General features: G+C 52.1%; 3 protein-coding genes across 5 annotated transcripts; 1 reads left to right on the forward strand and 2 right to left on the reverse strand.

The window, feature by feature from the left end:
- Window positions 1-3,471: 3,471 nt before the first annotated feature.
- SSTR4 (somatostatin receptor 4) lies at window positions 3,472-6,004 on the forward strand. Of its 2 annotated transcripts, XM_030268659.4 has the most exons (3): window positions 3,472-3,613; window positions 3,948-4,088; window positions 4,593-6,004. In XM_030268659.4, the coding sequence occupies exon 3, from the start codon at window positions 4,640-4,642 to the stop codon at window positions 5,876-5,878; it is 1,239 nt and encodes a 412-aa protein (XP_030124519.4). In that variant the 5' UTR covers window positions 3,472-3,613; window positions 3,948-4,088; window positions 4,593-4,639; the 3' UTR covers window positions 5,879-6,004. The 2 variants fall into 2 exon arrangements, with proteins under 2 accessions (XP_030124519.4, XP_041571247.2); XM_041715313.2 differs by lacking the exon at window positions 3,472-3,613 and having other exon boundaries at window positions 3,631-4,088.
- Window positions 6,005-6,561: 557 nt separating this feature from the next.
- Window positions 6,562-10,161, reverse strand: THBD (thrombomodulin). The gene has a single exon (XM_030268657.4). It carries the CDS (start codon window positions 10,035-10,037, stop codon window positions 8,385-8,387), a length of 1,653 nt encoding a protein of 550 aa, XP_030124517.4. The 5' UTR covers window positions 10,038-10,161; the 3' UTR covers window positions 6,562-8,384.
- A 2,721-nt stretch (window positions 10,162-12,882) lies between these two features.
- Window positions 12,883-17,181, reverse strand: CD93 (CD93 molecule). 2 transcript variants are annotated; one of them, XM_002197225.6, is made up of 3 exons: window positions 16,742-17,181; window positions 14,726-16,606; window positions 12,883-13,163 (listed from the first exon to the last, which is right to left on the reverse strand). In XM_002197225.6, the coding sequence occupies exons 2-3, from the start codon at window positions 16,414-16,416 to the stop codon at window positions 13,154-13,156; spliced, it is 1,701 nt and encodes a 566-aa protein (XP_002197261.4). In that variant the 5' UTR covers window positions 16,417-16,606; window positions 16,742-17,181; the 3' UTR covers window positions 12,883-13,153. The 2 variants fall into 2 exon arrangements, with proteins under 2 accessions (XP_002197261.4, XP_072783438.1); XM_072927337.1 differs by having other exon boundaries at window positions 16,732-17,181.
- Between the last annotated feature and the right edge of the window lie 9,993 nt (window positions 17,182-27,174).

Below are 27,174 nucleotides of genomic sequence, written 5' to 3' on the forward strand. Positions count from 1 at the left end.
TTCCCAGTTCTTCCCCTTCCCATCAGTTCTGGAATATAGAGCTCCCGGCAAGGAGAACCACACCTTACACCCAACCCAAATTCCCACGGAATCTGCTTCCCAGTGCTCCTTTGGAGTTTCCAAGTTTGAGATCCAAGCTCATCCATTGCTGTCAAATCCAGCAGGATTCAGGCAAATTCCAGGTGCTGTTTCAATATGAATCAGGATTTCTCATTCCTCCAAACCTGGGAGAATTTTTTTGAGGAGATTTATGGAAAAGAGCCAGAGGGAATTGCCTCATCATCCCTAAATTCCTTGGGAGTTGGCGATCCTTGAGGTTGGGATCAGATTGGAGCAGGGACAAGGGTAATTCATGGAATGGAAAGAGCCCCTGGAGCTTCCCTGCATTCCTTGGTCACAGTCCCATCCCAACGTGGGGCCAGATCCACTCCTTATTCCTCTCCACAATCCTGGGATCCCCGAGTTTTGGGACACCACCACTGTTGTCCCCCATCCCTGCATCCCGATGCCCCATCCCAGTGGGAATTTTTTGAAGGAGCAGACACAGGAGCATTGAGCAGGGCCTGGAATGTGGCAGTGGCTGCCAGAGCCCAGCAGCTCCCGGGAAAAGCGCCAGGCCGGCAATAAGGAACTCCACTGTGGATCCCAGACTGGATAAACACACCTCAGCTCCCACCTGGCATCGGGAATGGGGCTCTGACCTCCGGCTCCACTTCCCGCCGGGATAACGCCACCTCCTCTCCCACTGGGAAAAGGCAACGGAGGCCTTGACACATTTTCCAGGTTTTCCATGGAGAAAACAGCAGGAAAACACCCTGAGGAGCAGCCATGGATCCACAAAAGTGACATCCAGAATTCAAACATAATCAAAATTCCAGGCTTCCGGAATTTTTGGGGGATATTCACTTTATAAATTCCCAAAGTGGATAAATCTTTTTTTTTCCCCTTATCATTCATCCCGGGATTGTCCCAAAATTTTTCTCCAATATATTCATAAACTGGACAGGAATTTTTGGAAATTCCTTTAGCTCCCAAAAAAAAAAAAAAAAAAACCAAAAAACCAAAAAAAAAACCCACCAAACCACAAAAAAACCTGATTTATTTTTTTTCCCCCATGAAGGAGCAGAAAGCTCCGAATTAAGAGAGGAAAAAGCTTGGGAAGTTTCAAAGTTTTTGCCTTGGAGACAAGGTCAGATTTTGTCCAAGAACCTGTTTCCAATCCAGGTGTTCCCACAATTCCCAAAAAAATTTGGGTAAGGAGGTTAAAGAGGGGAAAAGGAGGGTTAAGGAGGGAAAAAAAAAGATTCAAAATTGTTTTTTTTCTGGAATTTGGGAAGGATTCTGTTCCCAGAGTTCTTGTCATTCCTGGGAATGCCTTGGACATTTTACAGCATCCCAAATCCCATGATTTGGCGGCTCCCAGGAGAGGGCAGCAAATCTCCACGTTTCGGGCTTTGCTCGGGAAACTCGGGAAGGAGCGGGGGGGGCGGTGGGGGTTGTTAGGGGGGAGGAGGAGGCGGAGAAATTTGGGAGTAGCCCATGGAAGTGGGGCCTGGAACATCGTGTCTTTTAGGATGCCTTCCAAATATTCTGGGATTGTGTGGGATTAATGGATTCCAAATTGTTGGAGACTCAGAGAAGATCCAAGGCATGGAAAAGGGATTCCATAGGGGATTTACCTGGAAAAGGGGAGCGGGACCCTTGAAATGGGAATTCCTCCAGGAAAATTCCACCCCTTTCAGGGATTCATTAATTCCCAGCATCCACAGGCTCCTCTCCACTTTTCCCACTTTTTCCAAGCCCTCGGCATGGATTTGGGGTCCAGCCCCAGTGAGAGAGCAGGACAGGAATCCCTGGACAGGGATAATAGGAATAAAGAGGAAAATGAACTGGATTTCAGGATAAGGAGAGCTGATCAAGTTCCTTGGACACCGGGAAAAGCATATTTCACTAAATTCCAGGATGGTTTCCCTGGAATTCCTTGAGGGTGGGATTGAGGAGAATCCCAGGATTTTTAGGAGCTGGGATCTTTGCGGGTCCCTTCCTACTGGGGATATCCCAGGATTTTATGGATGCTCCTGAAATGGGAAGAAAGCTGAGACTTCCTAATCAGGGCATCCTTATCCCACAGCGAGGCTCCAACAACCTGGAATTGTCCCACTGGAGCCAAGGTTATTCCTGCTCCTCCCAAGCCAGAGTTTTCCATGGAATTCTGGGAACACTATGTGGCTCAAATCCATGGCGGAGTTTCCTCCTTTACAGTAAAGGAGCATTTAAAGGTTTCCTGTTACTCTGGGAGGTGAAGGGGCCCCATGGAATCTATGGCCTCTTCCATTGTTTAATTCAATATTTTCCGGTCTCTGGCTGCAATGGGAACGCCCGGAGCTCCTGGGCTGGCACCCGGGAATTTCTGTGTCAACACAGTGGGAATCCATTGCCTTTTATCCCACTGGAACACCCCATGGAATTGGGAGTGGAGATGGGGTGCCAGCATTCCCTGGATCCTGGATATTCCCAGCGAGATCAGTGCCAGCTGCACCATTAACCACGGTCATAGATTTAAGCAGCTAAGAGAAAATCCACCTGTTTTCCCAGGATTTCCAAGCCCAGTTCCCAGGCGTATCATATGGATCTTTATCCCTATTCCCATCCTGGCAGTAGGGCCCCAAATGGGCTCATTCAGCCAGCTCCAAATTCCCAAAAATTCCCAATGCTATGATTTTGGGATGACTGAGGCAAGTTTGCTCCATAATTTCCTGGCCAGGGTTGGGATAAATCAGATAAGGAGGGGCTGAGGGAGAAGGGAATGTTGGAAAAAAGGAGGATCTGGAGGAATTTCATTCCCTACAAGTCTGTCTCTGGAATTAGGTGGTAATTGGGCCATGCTCCCAGGGAACAAAAGATGGGATAAAAGGGAATGGCTCAGGGGAGGTTTAAGTTGGATATCAGGAAAATTTCTCTCCCAGGGCAGCAGTGGACTCCTTATTCCAGGAGGAATTTAAATTCACGTGGATGTGACACTGGGAGACCTGGGTCAGTGCTGGATTAACATTGGATTCCACGATTTTAGAGGGATTTTCCAACTTCAGTGATTCCTTTATTCCATGATGCCATTACTCTTTGATTCCATGACTCCATGATCCTGTGATTCCATGACGTGGGCTGAGCTGCTGCCAGGGATAAGATAACCTGGATCCCTCTCATCCAAAAAAAAAAACCAAAAAAAAAAAAAAAAGCCAAAAAAAACCCGCAAACCAAGGAACTGAATTAAAAAAAAAAAAAAAAAAAAAAAAAGACGGAATTTCCTCCCATTTTTATTTCTTGCACCCTCATTTCCAGCACAGACTGTGAAATGGGTGGCATTCCTGGTGGGTTTGGATGTGGGGCCAGGCCAGGCTGGTCCTCACCTGTCCAAACCCGGAATCCTGGGATGCGGTGCGGCAGGGAAGGGGCTGTAGCGGGAAGGATCCGGGGGCCCTGCAGTGCTGGGAACGAGCGCAGGGAAGGCGGGAATGCGCGGCAGGAATGCGGGATGAGGGATGCGTTGCCAAGGCAACCATTCCTTCTCCATCTCCTACCTCTCCCCGGAGCCACGGGGGGATGCGGCGGCGGGGTGCGGGATTCGGGATGCGGGATTCGGGATGCGGGATTCGGGATGCGGGATTTGGGATTCGGGATTTGGGATGCGGGGGTAGAAGCGGGCTGCGGATCCCGCCCTCCGCAGAGCCGGGAAGGAGCCGCTGGAGCGGGAATGCTCAGGCCGGGAGCCGCAGGACAGCGCAGCCCGGAGGGAGAAGGGTGGAGGGCGCTGCGCTGTTTTCCAGAGGAAATCCTGGAGCAGAAAGTTGCGCTGCGTTTATTTTTTCACTGAAAGCCTGCGGCATAGGGATGCAGGAGAGGGGGAAGATCCTGCGTGTCCATCCTTGCTTTGTCTTTCGCTTTAAAAGGTCCGGATCTTCCCGGTCATCTGATCCAGGTCAAGTAGGACTTTCTGTTGGCAACGGATCCCACCGGAGCATCTTCCCACAGCAGCTTCTTTCCCCTGGCAGGAAGTAGTGAGGCTCCTTCAATCCCTGGAATACTGAAAGGTAAAATATTCCCTGCTGACTTTCTCCTTGGTAGGGTGAATGAAATCCTCGAGATTTGCGGGGGCTCCTTAAGGTGGATGGCATTGATTCCCAGGCAGGATTGGGACTGATTCCCAGGCCAGGTTGGGATTAATTCCTGGCCCAGGCTGGGATTTATTACTGGACCATGTTGGGATTGATTCCCAGGCCAGGTTGGGATTAATTCCTGGCCCAGGCTGGGATTTAGTACTGGACCATGTTGGGATTGATTCCCAGGACAGGTTGCGATTCCCAGGCCATCGCAGCTGGCTTAAGGAGCCCCATGCAGGGTTAATTCCCACCCCACAGCCTCTGAAATCCCAAAAACTGGGATGCTCTGGCCTGAGAATGACATGGAGGTGTCCAGGCAGAGAGGGGATTGATGGAGGGAGTCAGGGATGGCGGATGGAGGCTCCCAATCCTAGGGGAATGCAGCCACTGGGATTTCTGTGCTCCGCAGCCCTCACCCCTGTGCCCTGCCCGCAGGTTGACCCCATCGCCGCTGCTCTCCCGTCCATGGATCACCTTCCTCCATGAGCACGGACGCCGAGCAGCTCTTGGCAGCTGGAATCCCCCTCTGGAGCATCTCCAGTTGGGCCAGCTCTGAGCCGCCTCCCAACAGCAGCATGGCAGCAGCGGCGGCAGCGGCGGGAGAGGCCGGCCAGCCCCCGGCCACCCCAGAGCATGGTGGGAGCGTGGCGGAGATCGCGGGCATGGTGGTGCTGCAGTGCATCTACGGCCTGGTGTGCCTGCTGGGGCTGCTGGGCAACGCGCTGGTCATCTTCGTCATCCTGCGCTATGCCAAGATGAAGACGGCCACCAACATCTACCTGCTCAACCTGGCAATCGCCGACGAGCTCTTCATGCTCAGCGTGCCCTTCGTGGCCACGGCGGTGGCGCTGCGGCGCTGGCCCTTCGGCCACGCGCTCTGCCGGACCGTGCTGGGCGTGGATGGCCTCAACATGTTCAGCAGCGTCTTCTGCCTCACTGTGCTCAGCCTGGACCGCTACATCGCCGTGGTGCACCCGCTGCGCGCCGCCTCCTACCGCCGCCCGCGCGTCGCCAAGCTGGTCAACGGCGGCGTGTGGCTGCTGGCGCTGCTGGTGGCCTCGCCCATCCCGGTGTTCGCCGGCACGGCGGTCACCCGCGACGGCCACGCGGTGGCCTGCGACCTGCTCTGGCCCAGCCCGGCATGGGCCACCGCCTTCGTGGTGTACAGCAGCGCGCTGGGCTTCGTGCTGCCCGTGGTGGCCATGGCGCTGTGCTACCTGCTGCTGGCCGGCAAGATGCGCGTGGTGGCGCAGGGCGTGGGCTGGCAGCAGCGCCGGCGCTCCGAGGGCAAGCTGACGCGCCTGGTGGTCACCGTGGTGGCCATGTTTGTGGTGTGCTGGCTGCCCTTCTATGTGGTGCAGCTGCTGGAGCTGCTGCTGCCTGGCCACCTGGATGCCAGCGCACACAACGCTTCGCTGCTGCTCAGCTACTCCAACAGCTGCGCCAACCCCATCCTCTATGGATTGCTCTCTGAGAATTTCCGCAACTCCTTCCACGGCGTGCTGCGCCGCTGCCGCGACGCCGGCCTGTGCTGCTGCCACGCCACCGATGGGGACAGAGGGGACAGTGAGGATGAGGAGGAGCCGCTGGATTACTGCGCCGCACCCCGCGGGGACACCAAGGGCTGCGTGTGTCCCCCCCTGCCCTGCCAGCAGGACCCCCTGCATCCCCAGCCCTGCTGCGCACCTGGGGCCCTCCTCCCCAAAACCACCCCCTTCTAGGGGACCCCAAAACTGGGGATGAAAAAGGGGATGCCAGAGGGAGAGGGCCTGTGATGCCGGGTCCTATTACCGGTTGCGCTGCGCTGCTCTCCAAAATAAAAAGCCATAAGACTGGCCTGGGATGGAGCAAGTTCCATGGATGGAGTGGTTATTGCCATTATTCCGGCATCCAGCAGCCTTCACTGGGGATTGGGAGGACCCCAAGATGTTATGGAGCACATGGCCCTCCTGATTATTAAATAATAAATTCCCATTTCTTCCCAAGAGACACCAGGAAAAATCCCAAAGCCCGTCAGCTCTGCTGCATCTACAGCAGAATGAGATCCTATCATACACACCTCCCTCCCCAAAATCTCAAGATTTTAGCACACCCAGGACAAAATTTCCACCAAAAAATATGAAAACCAGGACAACCAAATTTTGGTGAGCCCAAAACCCAGGGTGAGGAACAGCACATGGAGGCCCCATGGAGTGAGCCACTTCCAGCTTATTTGAGATTTAACTTTGTCCTTGGAATAGTATTGGTGTTGTCCATTATTTGTGGCTCATTCCTTCCATTAATCCCACTGCGGAAGTAACCAGCCAGGAATGTTTTCATCCCTGTGCTGCCCTGAATGCTCCTGGATTTTTCTGGATTTCTGGAGGAATTTTTGGGAAGGGGAGAAAGAATAGTCCCTGAGCAGTTAGTCTAAACCAGATTCGCAAAACTTTATTGGTGTCCACACAGGATCTCCATGAGACAATCCCTCACACAGAGTAAAATTCCAATAAATAAATAAGGATTTACAAAAGGGCCCGGGAGGAGCAGGTGGGGCCGGGAGAGGCTAAAACAGGGAGTGCCAGGAATTCAGTTTTCTGACACACAGTAAGGAAGGAATTTGTGATAAGATAAAACTCCGAAGTGGGAATTTGAGATCAGGGGGAAGGAGGAGGTTTTGGGGATGTGGTGGCAAAACCTCGGATCCATCCAGGAATGAGCAGGGGTTTGAGCTGGATAACAAGGGAAGATCCATGGGAAGCAGATTCTGCAGGTGAAATGATGCCTCAGCAAAGTCTTTCCACTCTCAAACCTTATCCTTTCTTTCCCTTCCTTTTCCTTGGATATTTTCCAAAGTGACACCTTTATATTTTGATATCTCTTTCTGGATAATCACGGATACTTATGGATAATCACAACAGCTCCCTCCTTCCCACTGCAGCCAAATTGTCCTAAAATAAACCTGGCACATCCACAGATTTACAGCCCTCACTCCATGTGGTTTCATTTTAATCCATTCCAAGAGATCCATGGACAGGACCCTCAGTTATCCAGCCTTCAGGATAACGACCTTTTAGGAAAACCACAATTCCCATAAATGCCTCATTTTGATTTTCCTGGGAATTTGCAGCGGAGGTTTAGCATTCCAGGGGAGATGCGTGCTGGGAAGTTCATAAGGTGGGAGGGGGGAATGCTGGGGAACAGAACCCCCCAGTTCTGATCCCAGGCTTCCAAAACTTCCACCACTCCGGGATAATATTTCACCAGCATAAAGCTGCCAGCACGTGCTCTGACGTTCCCGATCCAACGGCAGCCCGAAGAGGACCCCCTTTGGCTCCCCAGGGAAGGATGGAGCTGGAAAACTAGATCCTTCTCAGAACTCCCACCCAGTCCGTGGCTGGGAATGAGCGGCGCGCTGGATCCCGCCCCCTGGGAATGTTTTACTTTGGGATAGAGTCAACCCTGCACGAGGGAACAGGGAAAATCTCTTTGGGTGGGAGGGGTCGTAAAAATATCCCAAATCCAACAATTTAAGGCAACAACAGTGGAAAGTCATGGAAGGAACTGGATGTGGTTCTGCAGCACTGCAAACCTTTCCTACAAAACCCATCCCGGCAGCCTTCGTGTCCCTGTTTAACCTCCACACCCCGCAAAAAATAAGGAGACGGAATGGGAATAAGTTGAGTCCCCCCTTGGTGACATCGAGCCTGCTCTCACCTGTGGCTTAAGGTGACAAGTGCTTCCCACAACATCTTTGCTCCTCATTCCCTCAGCTTAAAACAAACAAACCCCACCCCAAAGAAAAGCAGGAGCCTTCCAGTCCGGGAAAACCATCCAGCCCGAGAGAGGCGGATTTGGGTCGAGGTGTCCTTCCAAAGTCCCCATCTTGGTCACACCGTGCTCTCATCCCACGGATTTAGAGTCACTTACACACGGAGTCGTCCCTCCTGGGTTTTTCCTTGCGGTTTTCCCGACCGCCCACTCGGGAAAAGGAAAGCTGAATGCCAAAGAAGGGGTAACGGAGCAGCCTCTGGGTGTCCTGCTGTTCCCGCTCTCCGGCACTAGCATTCCAAGAGCCGGCTGGGAAGCAGCGAGTATTTCTGGGAGTGGTGCGATCACAGCTTTTCCCCAATTATCATTCAAAAATTCCAGCCGGGCAGCGGGGAAGGGGCGGGGGGGGGGGGGGGTGGTTAGCGGCGGATAAATGTCACCCAGTTTGGCCTTCCAATGTCCGTCCGATGGATGTCCCTATGGCTTCTGTGCCGAGGGGACGGGCTGAAGCCCCAGCTCCTTCTCATGGGGGCCGCTGTACTTGTAATCCACAGAGCCGTGGGAACGACAGCGCTTCCTGGCCAGGTAGAATCCCAGAGCCAGCAGGGCCAGGAGGCTCAGAAGGGCACTCACCGCGATGCCCGCCAGCACCCCGGGGTGCAGGTGCTCCGCTTTCGGCGGGGGCCGGCTGGGGACCGGCTCGTGCGGTTCGGGCTCCAAATCCCCCGAGGACGCTTCCTCGCCATCGCCGTCCAGGATGCAGTCGAGGCCGCGGAGGTAGTAGCCGGGGGGACAGTGGCACTGGTATCCGCCGGGGGTGTTGGTGCAGTTGAACTCGCAGTGACCACTGTCGCACTCATCCACGTCCACGCACAGATCGTCGCCGTCCAGCAGGAAGCCCTCGGGGCACTCGCAGGCCCCTTCGGCGTCGCACACGGCAGGGCACTCGGTGGCGTTGCAGTGCAGGCGGCAGAGGGTGGCATCCCACGGGTCCACGGCGTAGCCGGGGTGGCAGCCGCAGCGGTAGCCGTCGGGCAGCTCCTCGCAGCGCTGCTGGCACGGCGCCTCCCAGCAGGGCGGCAGGCGCTGGCAGTGCCCGTTCACCATCCTGTAGCCGCTGTGACACTGGCACTCGAAGCCCCCCTTGGTGTTCACGCACTTCTGCTCGCACGGGCCGGGCTCGCTGGTGCAGTCGTCGATGTCCTCGCAGCTGATGCCATCGGTCGCCAGCTGGTACCCTTCGGCGCACATGCACAAGAAGGAGCCGTCGGCCACCACGCAGTGATGCTGGCACTGCGCCCCCTCACAGGGCGAGCGGCACCCGCGCCCGTCCGGGGCCAGCACCGTGCCCTCGGGGCAGGAGCAGCGCGGCCGCCCGCGCTCCACCGCGCACGTCCCCGCGCAGCCACCGCCGTCCACCTCGCAGGGCCACGCTCCCGGGGTGTCGCGGCCCCAGCGCGGCCCCTCGTCGTCCCCATCCTCGCAGCGCAGCTCCAGCCCGAGGTCAGGGACGAACGCCACGCTGCGCGGAGGCAGCGACTGGAAGTCCGCTCCGCGGGCGCCGAAGGGGGTGGTGTAGGTGATAGGGAGGACGGGCTGGGTGGCCAGGTTAGGACAGCTGTCTCCGTAGGTGTACTGGCAGAGGAAGCCGTCTGCAGGCTCCTCGCAGCGCCGCTCCTCCCAGCTCAGCGCCCGGGACACGGTCACGCAGCGCTCGCCGCAACGCTGCCCCGACAGTGCCCAGTGGGTGTAATCGGTGCGCTGGTCGCCGGTGACCCAGCGGAAACCGCGGAGAAGCCGGCTGGGGTCGGTGCAGGACAAGAAGGGCGACAGCGACAGCCCGAGCCAGAGCCGCCCCTCGCGGTTCTGAAGCAGCAGCGCGATCGCCTCCTCGGCCACGGTGGAGCGCACGGTCATGAGGTGTCCCCCGCCCCGCTCGCAGACCTCGCTGGCTTCGGAGAAGGGCCGGGACGCCCAGAACACGGCGAAACACTCGTCCACCAGGCACTGCGTGCCCGCGGGTGACAGGTCCCGCGGCTGTGCCAGAGCCACCGTCCCGAGCAGCAGCAGCGGCAGCAGAGGCCGCATGGCCCGCGGAGGGGGCGGCCGGCGGCGCCCCGAGCTGAGCATGGGCCGCTCCTCCCGGCCGCCCCCTTTATAGCGGCCCCGGCGGAGGAAGGAAGCGCCCCCGGGGCCGGGAGCGACCGCGGCGGTGAATCCCGGCCGGGCGCTGCCCCCGCCCCCGCCCCGTGGCCCCGGGTCCCCTCCCGCATCCTCCCGGCGGCTCCGCCCCGGCGGGGCCCGCCCGGCTGAGCGGGGAGGGGCCGGCAGCGGCCGGGGCGTCCCGCGAGTGCCGGGGAAAACGGGCTGAGCCTTGGGAAATGGGGGAAACGGCACGGGGGTTTCACAGGAGGGGGCCTCGGGGTGGAAGCAGCGCCGCTGGGAATTGTCACCCCGCTGGGATCCCACTGGGATGTCACTCAGCTGCTGCCACAGGGCCAGCATTGCGGAGGTCACAGCTCAAATCCTGCGTCCAGCTCTGCATCCAGAGTGGAAAGAGGAGTTGGACCGTGTCCAGAGGTGGGAATGGAGCCAGGAAGGGGCTGGAGCACCAGGAAGGAGCTAGGAAAGGGTCTCAGCCTGAGGAAAAGGAGGCTCTAGAGGAAAGCTTTTCCCTCTCCGCAATCCCTGACAGGATGGTGGAGTCAGGTGGGCTTGGGATCTGCTCCCAGGGAATCAGGAATGGGATGAAGGAAAACTGTTTAGGTTTGGTTAGGGAAAACTTCTTTAATAAAAAATTAACATATAATTATGTATTTCCATCTACAGTTATATAATTTATATAGTTCTACTCTTTGGTATTATTGTTATTAAGCAATATTATGACCCTCTCCCCTGTTCCCCAAAGACACCTCAGAATGGATATCCCATTCTATCTGTTTATCCTTGGGGGATCCCTCTGTGCTGCCAGAAAAGAGCCAAGAGCAACCTAAAAGTGCAACCTAAATGTCCCAGGCTCCTCAACTCCACAAAAAGGGGATTTGATGCTGTTTTTTCATGGAATTCCAACAGCCTCGGGCACTGCAATTGTCCTTTGGGATGAGCAGCAAATCCCAATTTCCTCGGATCATAGCAAGGAGGTTTCTTTATTAAACTTTATTAAACTTTAGTGAACTTTATTGAACTTTGTCCTTTCTTAAACCCTTGGTGTTTGTTTTGCCCTCTCACAACCCTGGGTGCTTCCCACAAAACCCTGTGGGGTTTTGGGGAAAAAGGAAGTTTGGAATAACAATAGTAATAATAATAGTAATTAATAATTAATAATTAACTCTTATTTAATCCCATTGGACGTTTTGGATCTGCCACAAAAATGGAAAATAAATGTCTATAGAATTTAATTCCAGCAGCAGGGATGAACCTCAGGGAGAAAGTATCCATGGGGGAGCTTGAAACAAAGAATTTATCCAAGCAGGATCATTCCTAGGAATCTCCTGGAGAGCTGGATAACTCTGACCTTTACTGACTTTAGGAACACCTTTCGTTCCCACAATTTTCATTTCACTATTTCCAATTCTTCTTCCACTTCTCCTTTTACTTCTGCTTCTGTTCTCTGGAGAACACTACCAAGAGAATGCGGAAAACATCCTGGCAAACCACAGGAAAAAAAGGAAAAGAGAGTGTAGTGGAGATGGAAAAAAACCCAAAACAATAAATTTCTGCTCCTGCTGTTATTTTTTTTTTCAGTAACTGCAAACCTAGATAAAAAAATTCCTTGTCAAGGTTTTGTCCAGGAAAAAACAGAGCCTTCCCAAACAATGATCCCACCTCACTGGCCTTGCCCAACTGACGTTTGTCCCTAAAAGATAATTGAGATGGGGTGGGAGGAATGGGATTAATCACGGTTTCTTAATTCCCTTTTATCCCACTGCTCCAGCGCCTGAGTCAGGGTGCCAGCACTGCCCTGCCTGCTGATAGGCTGCTCTTCCTCTTCCCCAATCCCATTAATCATATTTCCCCTGCCTTTCCCTTTGGCTTTGACTCATCCTGGCTGTCCCTGTCACTCTGCTCGAGCGGGCACTTGGAATGCTTGTCCTGACCCCCAAATCTGGGAGTTTGTGCCAATAGGGGGGAGTTTTTGGCTTCTTTGAAGGGTTTTGGGATGAGGTTGCTCTGTTGGAATGCTGGCAGCTGTCCATGAGGGAATGGAAAGCAATGGAATGTAAAATAATACGAAATATCATGGGATAATAGGATCTAAAAGAGGTCTATCCCATTATTTGATCCCGAAAAGAACCTCACGCAGAGCGGCACTGAAATCAAAGGGATTGCTCATGGATTTGGAATGTTGGTCATGGGATTAGGGCCTTGGTCACGGGATTGGAACTTTGGTTGTTGGACTGGGACCTTGGCCATGGAATTAGGACCATGGCCATGGGATTGGAACCTTGGCTGTATGACTGGGACCTTGGCCGTGGAATCAGGAGCTTGGTTGTGGGATTGACAACATGGTCATAGGATTGGGGCCTTGCTCATGGTTTTAGGAATTTGGTCATGGTCTTAGGACCTTGCCCGTGGGTTGAGGTCTTTTCTCATGGGCTTTCCTTGTGGTTTTAGGAACTTGGTCATAGGATTAGGATCTTGCTCATGGACTTGGGCCCTTCCACCTGGCTTTAGGGCCTTGCTTGTGGATTTGGGACCATGTTCATGGATTTAGCGCTTTGCCTGTAGCTTTGTGACTTTTTTAATAGGTTTAGGACCTTCCTCATGGATTTAGGACTTTCCTTGTGGTATTGGGATCCCACACAGCCCATCCCAATGCTCCCACCCCATGGCCTCAGCAGGGATGAAGGGAATGACCTCTGCCCAGGACCACAGATCCCGGGAAAGGCTGAGATCATTGAATAAGCCCTAGGAAAGGATTTGGGATCACCACCCACCTACCGTAGTGAACACAAGGATTAGGAGCACCAGACCATGGATTTTTAGGAATATCTTTATTAAAACCCACTAGAAACATATTTTTGTTCAAGTTTTCTTGGAATTTCATCTGGAGAGAGGTGTTGGGATAACTTTATGCTGTAAATCCAAGAGTTTCATTCTGGGAAAGCAAAACACTCATCCCTTACAAAAAATTCCAAGGAGCAGGATGAACATCCCATCTCTTCTGGAAGACGGGGCACCAAATTATCCTGCTCCAACTTGTGGGATTCACCGGTCCCTGGACAATTCCCTAAGGAGGCCACAGATCAAGATGTGCTAGGAGAAATGAGACATAAGGTTGAATCCAGGTGGGATTGCACCAGGAGGGAGGATGCTACAGCAGAAAATATTCCATTAGGAAGAATCCAACCTAAACCCTTGGCACAAATTCCTGTCTGTCCCTAGATCCATCATCATTCCCCAATGGAATACATAGAAGTTGCATCAGAAATCAGGATTACCATTTTTTGGGACTAAGCAGCACACCTCAGGTTCTTCCCAGCTATGATTCCACCCTCACCCTTCCTTTCCCTTTTTTATAGTCTTATAGCCCATAAAAAAACCCAAGGTTGTCACTTCCCACAGATACCAATCCGGCATAATTGCATGGGATTTCCTTCATTGATCCAGCTATTCCCAGTGCTCTGCTGGCTTGGGATTTGGGAATTTTTGGCAGGATTTCCAAGAATTCTGCTGCTGAATTCCCCCACATTTTCCCAACCAAGGCAGTACATGGAAAACATTCCTATCAGCTCCATTTTCCTGTTTGCAGCTCACAATGGGGACCCAAGACAAGAAAAAAGCAGGAAAGGGTTTTCCTCAACACATGGAATGACAGGATGCAGCTCCCTGCCCACTGCAAACTCCTTTGTGTTCCATTCTCATTCCTGGAGCAATTCAGCTCCAGGGACAAAATAACTCAAACAGAAATTTCAGGAAGCTGCTGGACCCTTCAAATCCTGTGGCTGATCTTTTCCAGCCCTTCATAGCATGGATAAACTATGGAGGAGGTGATGCTGGATGTGCCCCTCAGGATTTTGAGGAGAATTCCCACTGGAAAGACTGCAAGAGGCTCAAGGAATTTTGGGAAGTACCTGGGGAGCAACTCGGCCCAGAGATGTTTTTTGGGAGTTACGAGTTTTACACAGAATAATCAGCAAATATTCCAATTCCAGCATGTTCCTTACACAGGGAAAGAGGGAAAACACAGCCTGGAGCCGGGAAGAGCTCTTCCCCAGAAAAAAAGATCCAACAGGAAAAGCCCAGCCTCCCATGTGGCTGATGGGAAGGAGAGCATTGTTTTCTCTGTTTAGAAGTGGATTTAGGCAGGACACTCAGGAAATGAGGAGGTGGTTATTCCAAACACAGCTTTTCCTACCTTTATGCAATTCCTTGGCTCTGTGATAAGCAGTTTTCCCTGGTTTCAGGCAACATATTTTTAATAAGACCCTTAAAAAAGTAACCCTTAAACCACACCCTGGCTGTGCCTGCAGGGGCCTGCTCGAGCTCTGCTGAGGCACATCCCAATTTCGAACCCTTTTCCGTCTCAATTTCAAACCCTTTTCCAGGCGAAGGAGGCAAATCCAGAGGGAGCAGTGCACAAGGGGCTGCAGGAGAATTCCAAGTGAGAAGTTTCCCTTTAGGACCATGATCCGATAATTCCGAATTTGCCTTTTGGAACAGAGCTGAGGAGACAAATTCCACCCCATTCCCTCTCCCCTCTCGTTAACCCTTGGAGCAGCAGGACTGTAAATCCCACTGGAACAGCCAGAGGAGCTCACTTTGGGCACAAAGTATTCCCTCCCACCCTTTTATTGGGATTTTTAACCCACTCCTACCTGCGCTCCCCGCAGCTCTCAGGCTGCTCGGGCACCCAGCAATAATTATCGGCCGCGTTTTTGGCCGGCGGCTTCTCCCTTTTGGCCGCCCTTTTCCTGCAAGCCACGAGCGCCAGGGCGAACGCCAGCAGGAGCAGGATGGCCACCAGGCTGCCCACGATGTAATAGAGCAGCAGCCGCGGGCCGTCGGCGCTGTGCTCGTCCGAGCCGACTCCCAGTCCCGCGGTGGGCATTCCCAGAGTACGAGGGATGCTCGTGGTCCATGGGATGCGCGCGGTGCGTGGGATGCTGGAGCTCTGTGGGATGCTGGAGCTTTCTGGGATGACGGTGGAGCTCTGTGGGATGCTGCTGGCGCTCTGTGGGATGCCGGAGCTCTGTGGGATACTGCTTGGGATCGCGTCTCCGGGGCTGCAGCCGTGGCCATCGTCGTCCCGGAGGGAGCCAGGCGGGCACAGGCACTCGTAGCCGCCGGGGAAGTTGCGGCAGGCGCCGGGACACGGATCCCGCAGGCATTCATCCACATCCAGGCAGGACTCTCCTCCTGGCTGCCGCTGGAAGCCGGGCCGGCAAGTGCAGCGAAAGGAGCCGGGAATATTGATGCAGAGCTGCGGGCACGCGTCGGGCTGGGCACACTCATCCACGTCGTGGCAGTGGTGGCCAGCGGGCCCCGTGGAGCTGTACCCGGGCCGGCAGTGGCACTGGAAGCCGCCGGGAAAGTTGTGGCACTGGTGCTGGCACGGCCCCGACTCGCACTCGTCCACATCCGAGCACCCGCGGCCGTCGGCTGCCAGGGCGTAGCCAGGCTCGCAGCCGCACTCGAAGCCGCCGGGCAGCGCCCGGCAGGATCCCTGGCAAGGATTGGGATGGCAGGAATCCTCGGGAACGCAGGAGGCCATGTCGGCGGCCAGCACGTAGCCGGGTCGGCAGGCGCAGCGCGGGGACTCGCCGGGCACATCCAGGCAGAGCTGCTGGCAGCCGCCGTTGTGGCGGCCGCAGTTGACCGGGCACAGGGGACCCGGCGGGTGCCAGGCGAAGCCACCCCCGTCTAGCGGCCCCTTGCAGACGGCGAAGGCCGAAGCTCGGCCGCTGTCGCACTCCACCTCGGCCAGCGTCCCGAAGGGAGCGGCGGCCAGGCGGGCGCTGCGCACACCGAACGGGGCGGTGTAGGTGACCGTGCCGCGGCCGGCCAGCGGCAGGAGCCCGCACATGCCCTGGAAGCTGAACTTGCAGAGGAAAGCCGGGAGCGTGCTGCGGCAGGCGCGGTCCGCCCAGCCGCCGGGGCCGTGCGGGCCGGGCGGCCGCAGGGCGGCACAGCGGGCGCTCACGCAGGTGACCGCCGGCTCAGATGCCCACTCCGAGAAGTTGCCCGGCGCCCCGCCGGCCACCCAGGAGAAGCCTCGCAGCGGCTCCTGCGGCCGCACGCAGTGACCCCGGGGCAGGGCAAGCCCGAGCCAGGCCGGGCCGGCCCAGTCGGCTCTGGCCAGCAGCTCCCGCAGCCGCGCGGCCTCGCCGGCGCTGCCCACCGGCGCCAGGTTGCCCCCGTTATCCTTGCAGCGCTCCTGGGCGCTTTTCCAGCTGCTCTCATCCCGGTGCAAAGTATAGCAGGCGCTGTCGGCGCACAGCACCTCCACGTCCTCCCCTCCGCAGCTCCAGGCCAGCAGCGGCAGCAGCAGGAGCGCCCGGGTGGCCATCCCGCCGGACAAACGGACAAATGACCAGCGGAGTCACCTCCGGCGGTCACATCCCGCTGTCCCGCCGAGCTCTCCCGAAACACATCCTGTGCTCCCGGCTTTCCTATTTATCACCGGAGGCCGCGGCTTCCTGTAGCGTGCACCTCGTTGCGCTCCCCGGCTTCCCTTTGTGAGAAACGCCTTCACTCTCCTGTAAAAATTTAAGAAGTTTAATAAAGGACAGTAGGAGACAAAGTAAAGCAAAGATTACGGCCGGGTGCGTCTTGGCACTCAGCCAAGAGCACACCTTCACTTTAGGAGATATCCCTTAAATACCTTTCATTACCTCAGTCCTTTGCATCTTCATAGACCCTTATGCATATCCATAAACCAGTCTATATATTCCGGGGACTATTTCACACGGCCCCTCCTTGGGTCCGCCTTTTTGGAGCATGTAGGTCGCTTGGGTGTGGCTTTGGTTCCTCTTTATCACTTTCACTTTGGGCCTTGGTCCACACTCTCTTCAGATGTCAGATGCTGATAGTTGGCGTATCAGTAGCAGGATCCTCATCGCACATTCGCTGGATGTTATCCCGACCAAACAGACAGTTTACTCATAACTACATCTGCTGCCACTACTGCTATCTCTATGGTTTTGTTAATAGCAGAAATAAAAGCAAAGTTATTTTAACATTATACATACAGCATTCATCCTAATATCTGCGAAAAGCCAACAATATAATATGTGTTTATAGCACCTTTCCCGCCGGCTCCTTGCTCCCGTCCCAAAGTTTTGGGTAAAACATGCTGCGTTCCTGCCTTTTTTTTTTTTTTTTTTTGTCCCCTCCAAGAATTTGATTTATTCTCTCCGGCAGCAGCTGAGTTTTCCAAGCCCTAATAGGGGCCGGGATTTTTTTCAGGCACATGTTGCTAAAAGGGGAAGAAAAACATCCTGGCTAAAAAGCCATGGGATCTGTGGATAACAGCCTCTAAAAAAGAGGGAATATTTGGTGTGGCCTCTCCTGCGCACGCGCAAAGATTCCAGCACATTTTTCCCTTTCTTTAAATAGATAGACGAGCCCTGAAATAGGAGCTGGGTCGTGGGAAGGTCCTGGGAATACCGGGATGGAGCCAAGCTTGGCCAGGCTCTGGTGCCATCCCAAGCAGCACTGTCCTGGCATTCCATGGATGCGGATTCCTCACTGAATTCTAGGTTTGGGCTGGAAAAGCTCATCCATGAGCACAGCAGGGACAATTCCACTGGAACAGGCTGTTCCAGACTTTGATGCCAAGATGCTCCGTGGTAACAACTGGGCTGATCCCAGTTCCCTCCTTGCATTCCTGGGATTTCTCCTGAAGTGTCACTCTGGCAGCAGCAGATTCAGGATTTAACGCTGGTAGCCTGGGGAGTCTTTTCCTGCTTGGAACAGCCATGGAACAGCCCATTCCAGGATTTCTTGGGTTAGCTGGATTTGGAATTCCTGAGGGAATGGCTGTGATCCAACAGAGAAATTAAAACCAGGAATCTGCTCCTTCACTTCCCTCCTAAATAAAAAAGTTGCCAAAAATCCCAATTAAAACTGTGGATTATTCCCAGACCTGCTCATGCACAGCATTCCTGGGAAAGCCCTGACTGCTGTGATATCTTCCGGAATCTCCTATCCGAGCAAAGGTTCAGGGAAACACAGCCAACGCTCCCAAACCAAAGCATTGTGGGAAAACAACTTCCCAAAAACTGGGAGGGAGAAACCCCACCTGCATGCTGTTTCTAACTGGATTTATCCAGGATTCCAGGAATGGGGAAATTTTTTTTGACTTGGAATGAGAGAGCTCAGCACAGAAGCAGTTCCCTGCTGCCAGCCCAGGACATGGCTCCGCTGTTGGAAAAAAAACCAGATCACGGTTTGTCAACCCAGCTGATCCCACAATTTTCCAGCCAATAACTTCTTCCCACATCCCAACCTGGCCTTTTTCATGCAAAACTGGATTTCCATGCAAACAAGTTTTCCTGGACAAAATCTGTGAATTTTAAACTAGAGCGTCTCTGGATATTCCCAAACTGGGGAAAATCTCAAAATATTTATATATAATTTAAATATGAATAGTCATTCCAGGATGATCAAGGAATTGGGGAGAATGTTCTTTCTTAGGATGTGTAGGATGTCCAATCACAAATCCTGTCCCAGGGGAGAACTTCTTGTTCAAAACCACAGAATATTCGTGGAATATTTGCAAAAATAAAGCTAAAAACCTTTTCCAGTGGCTTAAAAAAAAAAAAAAAAAGTTTATCCTTCATTCCAACAGTTTAATGGATAGGAAAGTTCCTTCCCATCACTTTTAGGAAGATCTCCATGTTCCAAAGTTATGTGAAAATATTTTGGAGAATTTTAGGTGCCGCTTTGATTTTTATTGAATTTTCCACAATCCTTAATTTTTCTTGGATGTTCCCATTGAAAATCCAAGTCCCTGCTCTAAACTTTAAAAGAATTCTCTTTCCTAATCTCCTTTGGCTGAACATATCCATAACCCCCCATTTGCCATAAGAATCCAACCCCAATGATCTCCTGGAGAGCAGAATTCTCACTGAAGGGAATATCCAATATGATTAATTAAAACCAATTTAAAAATCAGGAATTGCTGAAAATGAAGGAATTAGTTTTAAAATGTCACTCAGAGGTTAAAGAAGGAAAAGGGCGTGGAATGTGTGACGTCAGTGGTGACAAATCCCGGGACTGGGATGAGGGACAATGGAGCCAGAGAGGGGGACACCTGTGCAGGGAAAAGAATTGGAGGAACTCGGCTCCCTCTGGAGACATCACACGGACACAGAGCCGGGGCTGGGAAGCTCTGGCAAGGCTCTCGGAATGGGGGAGCTTCTGTTACATTAAATTTTGGGAATTTGGGCAATGTAGAGGAGCAGGAATTAGCAGGGATTTAATGGGAAGAGAATTCCAAGTGCCAGGAAAAGAAATTGCTTTGTTTAGGTTTTCACATCCCTTCTCCTCTGCTCTGGGGAGGTCCCACCTGGAATTCTGCATCTAGGTTTGGCTCTCAGCACAGGAAGGATGTAGAGCAAATCCAGAGGAGGCACCAGGATAATCAGAGGGATGGAGCATCTCTGCCAGGAGGAAAAACTGAGAGAATTGGAATTACTCACCCTGGCAAAGAGGAGCTTCAGAATGATCCAATTCTGGCATTCCAGGAGCTGAAGGAGCCAAGGAGGAGAAGAGGGAGAGATTACTCCCAAGGGATGGAGTGACAGGAGAAGGGAAATGGCTTCCCACTACCAGAGAGCAGGTTAGATGGAATATTGGGAAGAAATCCTTCCCTGGGAGCATGGGAAGGCCCTGGCACAGATTCCCAGAGAAGCTGTGGCTGCTCCATCCCTGGAAGTGTTCCAAGGCCAGCTTGGAATACCCTGGGATAGTGGGAGGTGTTCCTGCTCATGGAATGAGATGAGGAACTAATATCCCTTCCAACTGAAACCATTCCATGATTTTCTTCATGGGGTGGCTAAATGCCTACCTAGATGGAAATTAAGAAAGGAAGGAGAAGTTCCCATCCCAAATATCCCTTTCCTTCCAGGCATCTCCCTCCTTTTCATGGAAGCAGGGAATTGGTTCCTTGAGTCCAGATTCCACACTGGCATTTTTTATCCTTCCCTCCCTTTATCCTGTCCACATTTTTCCAACTTTGGAGCAATTTCCAGGCTAAAGCTGGAGGAGGAGGGATGTTCGAAAAAACAACCCAGAGCAAATCCAGGAATTCTGTATCTCTCCAGATAAAATCCCAGACAAAATTCCAGGAGCTCTGTGGGGTCTCTGCCAGGTGTTTTGAGCAGCTCCAAGGAATTTGCTGGATGCCAAGTCAGGACATGATCCCTGAGTTTTGTCCCATTTTTCCAACCCACTTTGTGTTTAAAACCAGGAATTCCATTTCTGTTTCCATCTGGAAGTTGTCGATGTGATTTCAGGGAGGAGAAATCCCACTGGCCCCCAGCAGATCCATGCTTTGAAATGTCTTTGGGATAGAAGTGAGCCACTGTTCCCAAACTCTTTCGTCCTGGAAGTGGAATGACTGGAGCACAGCTAGAATATTATGCTGGAGAGCAGCTGGAAAAGTGGGACCCATGCCCCTGAAAGCCTTCCATCCAGGAAGGAAAAGCTCCTCAGATCCCAGTGGGAACAGGACAATCATCCTAGGGAAAATCCTCACTCCAAGGGATGTTTTCCCTCTTCCTTCGTCATCTGAAGAATTTTTCATCATTCTTGAATTTTTCATGTGTTCAGAGCTCTAGAGTTGCTGACTGGACTGTCCTGGGTGGTCCAGGGTGGGAATGTGGGGCGAGAACAACCTCTCCTCCAGATGGAGCCAGTTTAGGAAAAAAACAGGAATTCAGTTCAAGGCTTCCATGGGGACGGATCCCTCCTCCCACCGGGATATTCTCCAAGGAATATTTCTGAAGGAGCTCTGGAATAGAAGGGGGGAAGGTGAAGGGGAAGATAGAGATCAATTCCCAACTTAAATTCTCTGCTTTTCATTCCAGCAGGAGATTTGGGGATATTAATGTTGGAATGTCACCAGGATACCTGGAGAGCACACACACAAATAAACTCTGGGATTTCTCCAAACAATCCAACCCACCCAGAAGGGCTGCACTGGGATTTGGAGTCCAGAGCAGATGGAATGGGGGAGATGCTGCAGCTCTGCAAAATTCCCTCTTATTCCCAAACTTCCAGGTCATCCAGGATGAGCCATCAGGAAATTTGGCAGTTCCTTCTGTTCCTGAGAGAATTCCAACTCACCTCCCCAAGCAGGGATTGCCTAAGGAAATGAAAATTTAGAAAATTTCTGCCCCAAAATACAAAGAAAGTGGAGAATTCACTAAGGATGGGTAATTCCTGTGTGGTTTTTACTGGGATTTGTGTATCTGTTCCTTGGAGGAAGCTGGAGGCAAGAGGGAACATCTTTAGGATACTTGAGAGCTTTTTTTTGCATAAATTGGGATTTTCTGCTCGGCATTCAGAATTTTAGCTCCTCCTGTTTGGTGGCAGGATCAGTTTTCCAGGTGGAATAATTAAGGAATAAATAAAACTAGAACTAAAACTAAATGGGAGTGTATCCAGAGGCAGATGCTGCCTGAATAAACATGGAATAACCACGGGAAGGAAGCATTCCAGGGAATCCACGAGGAGTTGATTCCTTCTTTTTTCCTCTCAGTCTCACACATTTTTTTTCCCATTGAAAACAAGTTTTCCCTGCCCACAAGAGCTGTGGGGAACAGAATTCCCAATTTCCACCTAAAATCAGGATCAGGGTATCCAAAGTGATCCCCGTATTCACCATGTGGTGTCAGAGGCAGAATCACAAAGGAAGCAGTTTAAGACCCAGCCTTGTGATCCCAGAAATGGGGACAGGCAGGTCTGGAAAAGATACTGGGATCTGGGATGGAGGATTTGGGTAATCCCATTTTTCTTTGTGATGTTTAGGACATCCCACGCATCAATCAAAGAAGGTGTATCCATAATTTTTTTTTTTTTTTTTTTTTTTTCCTGGAGCAGAGTCAGGGAAGCTCTGGGCTCTCTTATTAAAGATAAGAGCTCTCTTATTCCCCACTTCGGAGGCTTGTTTGCTCATCCCACAGAATTCCCTGCCTGTTTTCCTTCCCCCTCCTGTTGGAATTCCCATATCTGTAGCACAATCCAGATTTCCAGTCCTTCCCAAATTCCCGCAAGCAGCAAAAACCAAGGATGGGGTTAAAGCGGGATCTGGGCTCGCTCCGGCTGCTCCAGCTCCACCTTGCGCTGAGCTAATCGGGATTTGGTGCCATTCCTAAATGTCGTTCCCGGCCGGAGGGGCTGGGAGGGCCGGGAATGACTCAGCCCTGGCACAATCCCATAGTTTCCAACACCCCCAGATGGATTGTTCCCTGTTTTCCCATTTTCCTCCCGCTTTTTTAACGCTGCCCCAGCCCAGCTGCACCGAATCGCTTCTCCCGCTGATGTGCTAAATCCCGGGAAGGAGATGGCTCTGGAATGTGAAGGAAAAGGCAGGGTTGGAAACACATCCGAGGCTCAGGAAGCGCCGGGTGTTGCCCCGGCAGGGCGGCAACAACTGGAAGGAAAAGCAGGGTGGGATTCTCCAAACGGATGAGCGGCTCCTCCAGACCCTGCCCAGCTTTCCCGGGATCATGGCAACGGCGTGGGATGGGCTCGGAGAGGGGAATAAAAGTGAAGACATCCCCAAAAAACAGGGATGTGGCTCCAAAGAGGGGGAAATCCAACCTGCAGTGGAAGCAGGATAGTTAATTCCTTGTTTTCCAAAGGGATTGGAATGAGATGGGCTTTGAAATCATTCCCAACCTAGTCCAGCCTGGGATTATTGTTCTCCTGATCCTGATCTTTCCAGAATCTTCTCCCCCCAGATAATCTCATTTGGAATGTGGGATCCCTTTGCTGGATCATGTCGCAGAACAAATTCCATAAAAACCAGGGAATTATAAATATTGACACCCACTGGGAAATCCAGAGCCCCCTGTGTCGGGATGTGGCCACTCCAGCCCCTCCTCCCATCCAAGCAGAGATTCCAAAAATTCAGAAGGGAGAGGAAGCAAAAGTTCAAATATTCCTAAAAAAAATAATAATAAAAAAAATTAAAAAAAATTGACAGGAAAATGGCTTGAAGCACATGAAAACGTCAAGGTCATTCCTGGCAGGAGCTGATCCCGGCAAAGCCCAGATTGCTCCTGCAGCAGCGTCACCATTTCTACTTCCTACACTGGGCTCTTTTCCAGGTTTTTCCTTCTATCCTGCAAATCTTCCTCCTTGGAGAGGAGCAGGAAGAGGAAGAGACTCCAGGGGGGCCTTGGATTTGCCCCGGGAGTGGGGTAGCACTCATGATTCCAGGGATAGGAGGGGAATCCTGAGGGAAAAATCATCTGTTTACCTTTCTGCAGATAGAGTTTATGGCTGGGAGGTGAAAAAATTGGCATATTCCCACTGGAATTTTATTTTTTGATTGAAAGATTATCCCAGCTCACTTTGTTTCCCCATTGGATGCTGACTCTGGGTATCTTTTCTAACCAGGAATAGTGTGGGATTCTCAGTTCCATATATTTCCCCCTTTCCCCCATTCCTTTGAAAACATAGAAGGAATTTCTGGGATTACATTACTTTTGGGATGTGCTTCCACAGGGAATGAGATGCTTCGGATTGGGAGCAATTGCACAGGCAGGGAAGTGGGATTTGCTCATGTATCCATCTTTTTTCAAGGAGCTGCTCCAGGTTTTGCCAGGGAGCTCAGGATGTGTGGGGTGCCAGCTGGGAAGTGCTGCTGGAACTTTATTCCCATCAAATCCAGCTGAACCCAGGATGACCAGGGAACTACCCCTAGGGAAAATTATTCCATAGAAACCTCATCCCGCATCCAAATATAAACACAAAGCCAAAAGGAGACAAAGACAAGTGGGAGCCCATTCCCACTTTTTGGTGGATTTGTTATCCAAGGCCCAGGGTTCTGCTGGAAGTCCCACTTACAGTAGGAAAAACTGGGTCAGGCTTCATTCCCAACATCCTGGATCCAGGAAAGATCTGTTTCCACTTCAGAATTTGCATTCCAAGTTCAGAACATGGATTGGAATAACCATTCCCTGTTTTTAGTTCCCATCCCATGGGAGTCAGGCTTTGGATGCTGCTGTTTTCCCACTTGGGATGTGGGATGATGCAGATCCCAGTGCCAGGAATTCCTGGGCATTCCCTGCCCTGCAGAGCCAGGTCCAGCTCTGATCCACTTCCCAAATCCCTAAAAATCCCAGGATCCTTCTTTTCCATCTCCCTGTGTGTTCAGTTTAATGGTATTTAAGTGGGAATAAAATTCCTGTTCCCACCTGGACCAAAAGAAGGAAATATTCCCCTAGAATTGCTAATACTTTGAGTTTTGCCTTGAAGATCCCAAGTTTCCACAACCTCTTTGGATGTGGCTAAATCCTTGGAAAACTGCCCCATCCCTGCCCTCGGAGCCCCAAGCAACTAAAGCTAAAAAATGCTGTTGGCACATTCCAAAGTTGGAATTTTGGATGAAAAACTGGCATGGGACTCAGGTGGCTCCTGGGACAGCTGCTATCCCAGGCTGGCTCCTTCCCTTCCAGATCTTTGGGAGAATCCAGAAACAAGGAATTTGAGTGGTTTTAACCCAAATCCTACAAGGTGCTTCCCTAAATCCCAAGCTGGGATCCCTGTTCTGTATCCAAAGCTGAGCCTCAGAGCCCACCGTGATGTGTGAGCTTGGAATTCCCGTGGCAGAATCCCTGTGGCAGGATCAGAAGTATCCCACCTCCTTCTGGAAGTTGCTGGAATGACAGAATTCCCAAAGAATTCCCATTTTACCCTGTTCAAGCCCAGGCAGGTTTGACCTCAGTTCCCACAGTTTGTGTGGAACAGATGGATTGAAAATCCATTGCAAACAGGAGACAAGAAAAGCCCTCTGCTATTCCCAGCTGTTGGTGCACCAATTCCATGGTTTGGATTGGGAAAAACACCAAAATTCCATTTTTTCATGGAAAAGATTCCCAGTCATGAGCAAAGCCTGGTGGGATTTTCAGAGCAATTCCAAGCTGCTTTTCCTTTTCCTTGTTGCTCCAAGTTTTCTTCCCTTTGGTTTTGTCCAGTTTAACTCTTTTCCCTCTTCCCCCTCCTATTTATCCAAGGAAATGGGGCTGCTTGGGAATTCAATGGGAGGAAGGCAGGAGCTGCTGGCTCTGCATCCGGGGGCTGCTGAGGGGATCCGGAGCTTTTTAATGGGATTGAGGAATAATCTCCTACCAACTCCACTGGAAAACTGATGGAGGGCTTGGAAAAATGGGATCCCAAATGCTGGAGACTGGTCAAACCAACTGTTAGGGAATTAGGAAGGGAGCAAACAAAACAAGCTCAGCAATTCCTGGGAAAAGTCAAGCAAGGTTTTAATTCCTTGCTTGGGCTCTGGGAAGAAGCAAATCCTGCTCTTTTTGCAGCACAGCCAGGATTTCAGGTTTTCCTAGAATGGGATGGCCTTGGCTCTGTGCTTGTGATTTATGTGGGAATCAATCCCTGCTCCTGACCCCAGGATATTTAGAGTCACCAAGCTGAGAGTGAGCTGGGAAATTGGGAAGTGGCTGGGATTCAATCCCAAATGTGTTCCAAATCCCTCTGGTGTTGGGATGGGGCTTAGTGGCCCAGAGAAATGTCCTCAAAACTTCCCAGAATCTCAGAATCCCAGAATTACAGACTGGATTCTGGCCAGAGGTCACCACCACTGGGGCAGGACCTACAGCTCCCTTTGGATTCACTCCATTATAACGGAGGCTCGATAAACAGAATTTAGGGATCAAATTCCTGCCTTAAGCTGGGTTCTAAACCCCATCCCAAGGTTTTCTTGGAGCTTCTTTGGGAAACCAGGGCGGCACTCCATGGTCAAGGCAAGAGCTCTCAGCCCACGGCGGAGCAGGGCACGGATCCTGGCAGAATTTCTCCGGAAAACTCCGCACTCCCAGTACAATGCCCGATTTCCTGCTGGGAGGGTCCCAGCAAGGCAGGAAAACATCAGCACTTTTCCAGAGGCTCCAAGCTCTGCTTCCCTGTCTGCCTTCAGGGCAGGGAGGATCAATCCTATGAGTTTTGCTGGAATTGCACCGCTGTCAATCCTCACCTTGGATCCAGCCCATGGATGCACCAGAGCTTCTCATAACCTTGGGGATGAGAGCTCTGTAAATAAAACTTGGGATTGTTAGGAATGTGGGCAATAAAGATAAGGGCTGGGAAGTCTGGGCAGAGTTTTCTGGCTGGAGAACATGTCCCAAGGCTGCTCTTTTCCCTCCTTATCGCAGTTCCATAGGAGGTGGGTGGTACTGCCAAGGGATATGCCAGAGCTGGGACTGCTTCAGCTAGAATTTCCCTGCCTCAGCAAGGAAAAAAAGGAAATACAAAGTGAAAATACCCTGGGCTGTTGGGCAGGGAATTACAGCCGGAGGAAAAATCTTCCCTTGATTCCACACCCAGTTCCAAGGGTTTTTTTCACCCTGAAAACAGGGAAGAAAATGCTTCCTTAGAGGTTTAAAAGGAATTTTCCCTCTTTTCTGCCACTATTTATTAGTGTTTCTGTAGGATCCTCCTCCATGCCATGGCTGTGAGCATACAGTGCTGGATTTGCCTATGGAAAAGGAATGGATGGAACAGAGGGAATACTGGGGCTTTGGTGCAGTGCTGGGAAAATGGAAACCACCACAAAAAAACATTCTCCAGCTCCTGAGATGGGATTTCAGTGGTTAATTATGACCACATTCCCATGTTGGAAAGGAATCAGGGATCATGTTCCTGGTGCTCCCTGCCCTGCTGTAATTCCAACGGTTTTACCTTTCCTGGGAGCCAGCCCAGCTTGCCGGGTTATCTGTGGCTTTTACCGGACCTCCCTATGGAATTTGGTGAAGGTCAGGGTGGAAATGGGAAGAGCCCCGTGGATAAGCATCTGGATCCTGCCATTGTTATCCTGAAAGGAGCGGCAGGAGAAAGGTGGGGAGGAACTAGGGATGCTCCCAACAGAACTGATATTTCCAGAGGGATAAAATCCTTGGATTCTTGTCCCTCCCAGCCACCTGCATGTCTGATCCCAGCTGGAGGCAGATTTTCACTGACCTCACTGGGCAAACATTCCCTCCTCCATGGTTTTGCAGGGAATGAGACCCTGGATGTGCAAAATTGAAGGAAAAATCCATAGCAAAAACCCAGAAGCCTGTTCCTAAAGGCT

Source organism: Taeniopygia guttata, chromosome 3 (genome assembly GCF_048771995.1).
Source record: "Taeniopygia guttata chromosome 3, bTaeGut7.mat, whole genome shotgun sequence".
NCBI classification, from domain to species: domain Eukaryota; kingdom Metazoa; phylum Chordata; class Aves; order Passeriformes; family Estrildidae; genus Taeniopygia; species Taeniopygia guttata.

Excerpts from the sequence above, each read along its gene's own strand:
- SSTR4 (XM_030268659.4), top strand. The coding sequence starts at position 4,640 with ATGAGCACGGACGCCGAGCAGCTCTTGGCAGCTGGAATCCCCCTCTGG.
- THBD (XM_030268657.4), bottom strand. The coding sequence starts at position 10,037 with ATGCTCAGCTCGGGGCGCCGCCGGCCGCCCCCTCCGCGGGCCATGCGG.
- CD93 (XM_002197225.6), bottom strand. The coding sequence starts at position 16,416 with ATGGCCACCCGGGCGCTCCTGCTGCTGCCGCTGCTGGCCTGGAGCTGC.